The sequence below is a fragment of the Glycine soja genome, chromosome 4 (assembly GCF_004193775.1).
Source record: "Glycine soja cultivar W05 chromosome 4, ASM419377v2, whole genome shotgun sequence".
Taxonomy (NCBI): Eukaryota; Viridiplantae; Streptophyta; class Magnoliopsida; order Fabales; family Fabaceae; genus Glycine; species Glycine soja.
Genome location: NC_041005.1, coordinates 11,280,955 through 11,290,869, shown reverse-complemented (window position 1 = coordinate 11,290,869; position 9,915 = coordinate 11,280,955). Strand labels below are relative to the sequence as shown.

General features: G+C 30.9%; 1 protein-coding gene and 1 long non-coding RNA gene across 3 annotated transcripts; both read right to left on the bottom strand.

Annotated features, from left to right (window-relative positions):
• Positions 1 to 1,172: 1,172 nt before the first annotated feature.
• LOC114408116 (transcription factor MYB35-like) lies at positions 1,173 to 4,595 on the bottom strand. 2 transcript variants are annotated; one of them, XM_028371225.1, is made up of 7 exons: positions 4,469 to 4,595; positions 3,985 to 4,234; positions 3,349 to 3,763; positions 3,077 to 3,206; positions 2,471 to 2,604; positions 2,328 to 2,383; positions 1,173 to 1,502 (listed from the first exon to the last, which is right to left on the bottom strand). In XM_028371225.1, exons 3-7 carry the CDS (start codon positions 3,383 to 3,385, stop codon positions 1,455 to 1,457), a joined length of 405 nt encoding a protein of 134 aa, XP_028227026.1. In that variant the 5' UTR covers positions 3,386 to 3,763; positions 3,985 to 4,234; positions 4,469 to 4,595; the 3' UTR covers positions 1,173 to 1,454. The 2 variants fall into 2 exon arrangements, with proteins under 2 accessions (XP_028227026.1, XP_028227025.1); XM_028371224.1 differs by having other exon boundaries at positions 2,328 to 2,604.
• Positions 4,596 to 6,790: 2,195 nt separating this feature from the next.
• Positions 6,791 to 8,868, bottom strand: LOC114408115. The gene is made up of 3 exons (XR_003665817.1): positions 8,500 to 8,868; positions 7,220 to 7,557; positions 6,791 to 7,146 (listed from the first exon to the last, which is right to left on the bottom strand). It is a non-coding gene; the product is annotated as an uncharacterized LOC114408115 (long non-coding RNA).
• Positions 8,869 to 9,915: the final 1,047 nt, after the last annotated feature.

Below are 9,915 nucleotides of genomic sequence, written 5' to 3'. Positions count from 1 at the left end.
TTGTATTAGTATAAATAACTTATTTAGTAGTAATAAATATATGCCTTTATAAAAAATTAGTCATTAATAAAATTGATTAATATTTTATACTAATGCAATGTTATGGTGACTAAAAAACTAAAAAAATCAAAACATCTCTATTTTTAAAAAATTATTGCATAAAATAGATCAAAAAAACAAAAACACAATCAAAGATGTCTTGAAATTTCCTTTTTAAAAAAATTGATGTAAAACCATTTTGAAAGTGAGGTAAAATTAATGTAACTCAATTTTGGTCAAATTTGCTTTGTATTTAAATTTTAATTTGTAACTATTCTGAAAAATAGATTGATAATAATCAATTGAATCTGTGAAGATTTTAAATAGAAAAATAGAATTTAGAATTCTAGATACAAAAACACCATAAAACTAAATCTGCTTCATTTTAAAAATAGGTGAACTAAATTAGTTAAATAAATTTGAGGTTATACTTTTCCTTTTAAAAAATACTCAAGAGGTTATACTTTTCCTTTAAAAAAAACTCAAGAGGTTATACTTTTCTTTTTAAAAAAAAAACTCAAGAGGTTATACTTTTATGTTGCACTATGAGCAAGGAGCATACTTAATATAATGTAACTATTATTTATGGAAGGTTGAATTTTTTTTAAAAAAAAAATTAGATACCAAGCCGCAGTGAAAGAAAAAGAAAAAGAAGCACGTACATCATATAATAATAATGGCAATACCATGTGAGCTTTCCAAATGTTGTCACTAAGAAAGTAAGTAAAAAGTTGCATAAACCTTTCTTATGTCGTCTAAACCTCCTTTAAAAAATCCATATATAAGATACTCAGTAGACATCCCAGCCAATGCTATACATGAAAATTTGTTCAACGTCTAATAACAAAACAAAAAAGGTTGGCACATAACTAAAATTTCATGTGTAGAACGTTGATTAAAGCAAACTTATAAGTAGTGAAAATTAAATGTCAGTAAGATAACAACATACTATAGCTAACACTTTTGCAGAATTAATTAACATGCGCGAAGTGGAAAAGTGTTAACAATCAACAGATATAGTTGTAAACAATCTACGGTTCACGTGAAACTCAAGATAATCAAGCAGTTTAATGAACTAAAAACATGTATTCGATCAATTAGATTATTGATAATGGAGTAACTCAACCTAAACTGCTACACAAAAACTTTGTCATATAGGTAAATTGTGACAAAGGTCAAAGCCAGATTACTAGGACAAACAAAGCTTCTAATAGATATAAGATAAAATGAATACAATAAACATGTACATATATAGCAGGATGAAAAAGGTTGTTGACTTCTTTCTAAGCCAAATGGTTATTTGAACAATGTCCTTACTCAGGGACATGACCGTTTGCTTCTTCTTCCCTTTTTTCTTCAGAGACGGTCTTAGCAATCGTAAAGCTGGGCAGATTTGTTGAAGATAGAAGCCTAGCCTACATTTTATCAGTAATTACCACTTTGTTCTGTCCCTCAGTGATTCTCTGCATAACAAAGCAACCAACATAATGCTTCTAAATTCTATAGTTTCCTATTCAAAATTACAACTTCATTCACCCAATCATAAACTTGAAAACTAACTTTGAATTGGAAAGTTTAAATCCACTACATTCTTAACAAATAAATCATATCTATGCTGGAGAAGCAGAACCAACAATATCAAGCAGGGCAACGAACTCACATAAAATGGTATGTACCTATTTCCTGTAATACCATATAAGGTCTCATCAAAATTAAGTAATCCAAAGATTTATAAATAAATATAACCTAGAAGGCTAGAACAGGGTAAAAAGAAAGAGAAATGAAGGAGCAACATTCTAAGAAAAAAAGATGCAAGAGTTAACTCTAATATTGTGTTGTGGTCTCATATTCTAAGAGTCTAGGAATGCTTAATTTTTGTATGCCCATTTTACTTTTCCTGGATTCAATATCATCTTTTGACAGACCAACTGCCATTTAACTTTTTATCCAAGTATTTTGGGACTATATAGAGAATGCTGAAGTTACAAAAAAACCACTTCTGTGGCCAAACTCAAAATCTCAGTCACCTCCTTTTGAAAGTCAACAATATTAAAAATTAAAAAAGCAACATACTATCATGCTAAAAAGATGGGAAACTCAAAACTGCAAAACATACAATTCTATATTATTTTATTTCTAATGATTGCTACATATTTGATGTGCTTTCCTTTGAAGTAGTAGAATACATAAATGGGTTATGAAGTATCACAGTTTGGTTTTTCCTTTAAGCATCAGTTAACTGCTTGAAAGATAATGTATCAATTATGAAATAAACTGAAAGAACAGACCTCAATTTGAATGCCACAACCTCTTAAAAGGACTACATTTGCTATGCTCTTCCCTTCTGCAGTACATTTAGCATTCACAGGATGAGAAACCAAATTTTTTGTTATTTCCTTGGACAACTCATTAACAACAACAACAATGTTACTTGGTTCATGGGAATCATCTAAAGCTTCTGCTTTCAAAAGTATGTGGTTGTCCTTCAATGGCTCTGTTCCTGATATATTTCCACTCAGATTTGGTCCTTTAACAACTACTCCACATCTATGCTCCGTTGCATACCTAATAAAAGGAATAGCCAAAACATATAAAAACTGCTAATTCGTTTGGTAGATAAGAATTGCTAAACCTTGATAAGTTTGCTTTGGAAGTTCTGAAGGGTCAACCACAACTATTTTTTATCTTATAATTAAGTAAATATGTTTGGTAGTTTTAGTTATGAAAGAGCATTTGAGCCTGCTGCTTTCACTCTTTAACAACAATTTGGTTGGTTTCAAGCTCAAAAATTATTATAAATATATATGCACTTACTTTTTTTTTCATTTTATTTATACTTTGATTTTCTTTTTCAATCTCATTCTCTCTTTACTTTGTATCACATTGTTTATTACATTTATCACTTTTTTTATTTCCCTCTCTCCCTCTTATTTAATTTCCACTAAACTCCCTTAAAATTAAAAAATAGGATTTACAATTTCATAACTCTTTTCAAGCTTGTGTAGCGGTAATTCTAGCTGGGAAAAGATTTTCGCACCTGTTACCTAGATGTCGGTGCAGCTTGATAATAGTTTCCTCCTCTTCCTTGGTGTAGTTTCCTCTTTTGAGGTTTGGCCTTAGGTAATTCAGCCACCTTAATCTGCAACTCTTTCCACATCTCGCAAGACCTGACAAATTAATAACAACAACAACAACAAAGTAAAACCAATTACAATGGATTCATATATGATTTAGGTATAATCTGTGCATGTGTATAATTAAACATTGAATATATGGTTCCTACATATTGATGTAGAAGTTAAACCAAACCTTGAAAACAGAGAAGAAGAAAAATTGAAAGCCACATTGGCGACTATATTGATGGTACATACTCTCACATACTTAATTTGTTTCTGACCAAACTATTTGGTAAGTTCCATTTCCACCTAAATTGCATGAAAATAACAAACAAAAAAAATAACAGTGACAACAATATACTCTTAATGGTAGTCATAACAACCATTATTGCCTATCCAAAAGAAATAATTTCTCTGTAGTATCAAGTATGATCATATACACAGGTAGTTGAATGGTATTTGCATTAACAAATGTTGCATGTGTATCTATCAACTGCAAAGTTGAGAGCATAGTTGTTGTTAAGCCTCCGAAGTGCTAGTATTTGAAAAAGGAAACATGTAACTTCTCCCATTGTTGTTATGTTGAGTTGGTTTCCTATTTGGGTTGGCTGCAGCAGAGAATATCAATATCAAAACCAACTTAGACATAGGAAAAACCAATTTTGTATCATGTGATGAATTGTAGATCACTTTGAATCTTGTGATACATGGATAAAGTAGTACAATTCCAATATTATTATTATTATTATTATTATTATTATTATTATTATTATTATATACAATAAGCATAATCAAATCAAATAAAAACTAAAAACTTGCGATATTATACCTCTCTTCCAGGGTGGAATGGAACTTCAGGTCCATCCGTGACCTCAACGACAACAACGCCAGCCAACTGTGTCAACACAAACACAACATTAAGCGCACAAACACCAAAGACAAAAAACTCATCACCGGGTAGAAATCGGCGTAGCTCAAAATAGGGAACTCCGCCTTGAGTGGCTCCAAAAGCCTAATAGCAATGTCCGAAGGGTCCACTAGTCTTTGTGCCCTTGTCAAAGGTTCCAGCAGAGTGCCATCTGCACACGAAACACACCAAAATGCGTCAAAACGACAATCCATAAACTCAATCGTAAATAACAGTGATCTAATGTTAAATAAAAAGAATAAAAAAGAACGCACGCCAAGCAGAGCATTAGAGGAGCGCATCTCTTCTCAGCGATGAAGCCTCTGAATAATAATAATAATAATAATAATAATAATAATAATAATAATAATAATAATAATAATAATAGAGAAGAGGCATCATGAACCTGAAAGAGAGATTCTGCATAATCATTGATACTGTTCCATCTCCATGATTCAGAGAACCACGAAAACTTCAAAGAGATTTGAAGGAAAAGATTCAGAAATAGAAAGATAAAAGATAAAAGAAAAAGAGAGAAGATTGAGGAAGAGAAAGAGAAAGACGGAGAAAGAGAAGATTGAGGAATAGAGAGTAACGTGGAGAAGATTGAGGAAGAGAAAGAGAAGATTGAGGAAGGGAGAGTAACGTGGAGAAGATTGAAGAAGAGAAAGAGAAACGGGGAGAGAGAAGAGAGTTTCAATTATTAAGTGAAATTAAATGGGGAGTTGAAATCTGTCAATCAGAGAGTGACATATGTTCGAAACTGCACATGCAACGCGACACGTGGCGGGGACAACAGAAAAAAAGGTGCAAAAAAATTAAAGGGGCAAAATGATCAAAAAACCGAAAAAAGTGACATGTGTCGCAATTCTAGATAGGGGCACAATAGGCTTTTCCAGGGACTTCTCTTTTATTAAACTAATGGAGTGCCTGTGCGATGCACGGGTCGGTATTTTACTGTAAGCGAAATAAATACTATTTGTCAGGGTGTTGTTTGTATCATTAGACTGTAAGTGACATAAATAATATTTGTCAGAGTGTTGTTTATATAATTTTAGTGTAAGTGACATAAATACTATTTGTCAGAGTGCTGTTTGTATATAACATAAAGATAATTTGTATCAAGAGTTGATTGTGTTGAAAACATTTTAAAATTGATTTAAATTATATAAAAGAAACATAGGAAATAAATTAAAAAATATTGTAGTTTTGCAGGAAAAAATTTATTTTAGATGTATTTTATTGTGAAGAGGGACTAAATTTTCATAATTAATAGACATATGAAAGTAATATTTTCATTGTAAAAGATAATTGAAACTTAAAAAAAATAATTTTTTGTAAAATAATTTTGTAGTGTTTGTTTTAAAAAAAATTTAGTGGGCATATGAAAGTAATATTTTCATTATAAAAGATAATTTACACTTATAAAAAAATAATGTTCTAGTCTTTGTTTTAAAAAATGTTTCAATCTATAAAAATAATTTGTTGTTATGTTAAATAATTTTGTAATCTCTATAAATAATATTATTTAAAAATAACCTTTTCTTATCCTAAATAAATTTTAATCTAATTCAGCAAAAAAAAAATTATAATCATTTATAAAAAATAATGTTTTAGAACAATTTTAGTTATGTATATGATTACGGGACGCAAAGTTAATGCTCTTTGTAATTTAAAGTTAAAAAACTATTCTAGCAATTTGAATGTAAAAAAATATGCAGCTTAAATTAATTTAAACATATAGCATTTTAATAGTTAAAAATTGGTAAACTTAAATGCAATTTTTTTTAAATTTTATTTAATCTACAATTTGATCTCTTTATTTTATAATTAAAACATTTGATTATTCTATTTTTAGAAATTCACAACTATGATCTCTTTATTGCAAAATATAAATATTTGGTTTTTATATCTTTAAAAATCCACAATTTTTGTTTAATCTTTAATTTTTTGTATATTTTATTTCTTTTTGTTTACTTTGTGTTGTTGTTTTCCAAATGCAGGACGGGAATGAGAGAATCCATTGCTTATGTTACTATTGGCTTTCTTATTTAGTGAAGAAGGGTAATTTTGTGGGAAACGAAAATGCAAAACACAAAGGTTAGGAAAAAACAAAAAACTTTTCCCCGTAACTTTAAAAAACTAAAATGTTCAATAATTAGAAGCAAAAATATTGAAAGGTCACAGCATGGTGGGATAAGTTTTTTTTTCTGATCAAGTAAATCTGAAAACAGAACATGGATATTACATGGTCTGTAAAACATAAGCACTGGAATAAGCAGCAAATAAATATGAGATGAGCATAGCAGGGAATGTGTAAGATGAGCATAGCAGGGAATGCGTAAGATGAGCAGAGTAGACAACAATATCCCTCCATCAACAATGTTCAGTTTACTAAACAATAAATTCATAGTACAACAGTTATAAATTACTAATATAACAAATTAAATAAAACAGACTCATTTCATTCAAATTCAAATCATGAAAACTCAAAACTCACTGATACATTCCTTAGCAATGTCATATGACAAAACAAAATTTGAAAGCCAAAATTTATGTGGAATACATCTCAACTGCATCAGAAATATACTCCATGCATAGGACGTTTAACTCTAGCAGAAAACAAAATAAAAATATTTTTATGAACCAATACTGATGTGTAAAAGAGAAATAAAATTTAAGCTAATATGCAAAATAAAAAAGATTAAACATTTATAATATATCTGATGTTCAAAGTCAAATAAGTAAATAAGAAAGAGACCATGTAATTGACAAAATGTTCATAAAAGACAAAAAGATAGAAAAATCAAAGTGCATAAGCTAACTCTAATACTCCCAATTCTTTCTTCGGTGGATGACAATTTCCTATATTTTATCAATGGTCCTGTAATAGAAGGAGACTTCATCACCATGGGAGAAATCATTATCAGCAAGGAATTGATACCATGGTTGGACAACATATCTGCACCTAACTCCACCATCAACCACCACAACATTCCACTGTAATGGAGGTCCAAATCTCCTGAGAATGGTCATGTGTTGATCGCAGGCATTTACATGTGTCATGGCACAATTGGGGAGTCTCTGCATGGGAAAAAAATAGCATGATATATAAGCATGAATTAATAAGCAACATTGAAGAGGTTTTCATTGTTACCAGTGGTCCTGGTGCACCAAGAATTGATTGTGTGATTTCAAGTGTCCAAATATGTTGTCTTGACATAACTTCTGGCCTTCCGCAAGTTTGGCATTCCAGTGAGGGAACAAAATAAAGATCAAACATGGATTTGTTGTTGCATGCCAAGAATTTAATGATCATAGATTCGTAAATTGATAAATCTTTTCTGAATTTTTCAGCCCTTCCGCAAAGTAGACTTTTGCCCGACGTTGCCTTAGCCTAATTTGGTATATTGTTCCATCATATCTAAAGTTGACAAACTCAGGGTATTCTGGCGCCCATTGTTGGTGGTAAAAAGTGGGCACTTCTATAATGCCCTGCAAATAATTATAGCAAGAAAGCAAATATGAAACAACATGAAGAATAAAAACAATTAGTATGTAACATTACCATATCATTGTGGAATACTACAGTGAACTATAGGATTAATGGATTAGTGTGAGTTGGATATTCAATCTGCAGTGAGAGGAAATGGAAAAATGAAAATCAAGTATGGCACTGAAATATGAACGTCTAAAATATGTGGAGAATGACAACAACATATTAAAATGAAAAAAAGTTGTATGTACATTGTTTGTGACATAAAGGTTTCATTTTGCAGCATTCTTACTGCTGTAAATGTGCCTTTAATCTTTTGGATCAAACTTTTAGGGTGATACTTATGCCAAACTTAACAGGATGCTGACATAAAGTATCTTTCGACTGGAATGTAGATTAACAATCAAATAACAAAGGAAATTGTGTATTCATTGTCTGTTGGTAAAAAATAAACAAAACAATCTTTATAACAGTTGACAAAAGTAATGGGTCAAAATATATCCGTGCATGCATTCAAAACATAAAGGAAGAAAGAAGGCTTGGTTCCATAGCTAGATCAGAATAACAGGAGACAAAGAAAAGGTAGGTATGACAAAGGTCACGCATTTTTTCAGGTTGAACAGTCGAAAGCAATATACATAAAAACCAAATAAAAAATTTAAATAACAAAAAAAAAACAATTACATGCAAGGGGCCGAGAATGAAAAGGAAGTAAAATACAAAACAAAAAGCTAAGCCAGCAGGAAGCAAAACAAAAACTCATGTGAATGGAGTGAAAGAGTGAATGGAGTGAGAACGGGAATAGAAGAGAATAAGAAATGGAAAAAATGCAGGAGAGAAAGAGTGTACGGAGCAGAAATGGAAAAAATCCAGGAAAACAAAGAATAAGCAATGTTCAAAATATTTTGAGAGAGTAAGCGAGTAATTGGTTTCACATGCACCTTGCTTGTAGCTGTTGATGAATCAGAATTGGTGCTTGTCTTGGTTGAGTCAGTCGATAACTCTGAAGGCATTCTCTGAGCTGTTTTAGTATTTTTTGTTCAAGGAATGAACATTGAATATCTGCTGAAGAAGTGGCCTGTAAAGAATAAATGTTGAAGTGACACAGTGGTTGGTGAAAATGTGTAAGGGGCAGAATACGGAGAGGTTTGAGAATTGTGGAGCATTCAATGGAGTATGACAAGATTGGAGGTGGAGAGTCATCTGAATCATTGTGACTAATTTTATTTTATTTTTTTTGTTTACTGAATGTCCACAACCAATATTGATATTTATAAAAATGCAGTGAAAGAAATATATGAGCAAAAAATAATCAGCATGTATTTAATATGACAGGTGTTAACAAAGTAATTATGTTATATATTATATATTATATATATAATAAAATAAATAAATAATCTGAGAAGACTAATTTTTTGGTATGAAACAAAGATTTTTTACCAAATTAGATGGTTTTTAACAACTAATTCAAATAAATAATAATGTAATGTAATGGTGGAAGCAGGCATAAAAATCATAGATTTGGTTTTAAAAATCGCAACCTTAGATGTTTAAAAAGCGTATAAGACAAACCCAAGATTCTGGGCTGTAAAAAACCATTTTTTTAAAAATTAACCTATGATACAAATACAAACCGAAAATGCAAGGCAAGGTGTAGAAGCTCCAACAGCATTTCCTTTTTGTAATTAATTAATAATTCATTTATCTCCCAAAAAAATCCCTCCTCAGTGCCAGGTGTTGCAACTACGTTTTCCCTTGTCTCCTCTTTATCTCTCTCATGAAATTACGTTACCACTTTTTTTTTCTGATCTTTCTCTTCTTTCTTTGTGTCTGTTACAACCTTTTCTCTCTTTAGAAAAAATGAGGAGTGAGAGAAAGGGATCAGAAGAGAATGGGAATGGAAAAGGGTGAACGAAGTGAGAATGAGGATGGAATGGCAATGGGAAAAGAAGAGATGGGAAAACCCGGGCAGGACACATGGAGGGAGGGGCAAAATAATGGGAAGAGGAAAAGAAATAAAAGCAAACACGGGCATAACACTTGGATTGAAGCGGGAAAAATCATAAAACCCAAAAAAAGACAAAAGCCAAAACTTTTTGATGAATATGAAATTTTAATCATGAACCAAAAAATCAAACCTGGACTCGTGGAGTTTCCAGATAAAAACTGCACCTGTAGTGTGTTATTCTACCAGATGTGCATGCAATAGAGGCAAACTAAAAACATTTAAGCTTTTGCACTGTAAAAAATAAAGAAACAAAGAAAACATTGACAACAAAAACAAATCAAAATTAGACAGAAAGAAATGGGAAAAAAATAGATAAAAATGGAACCTTTAATAATTAAATGTTAATGTT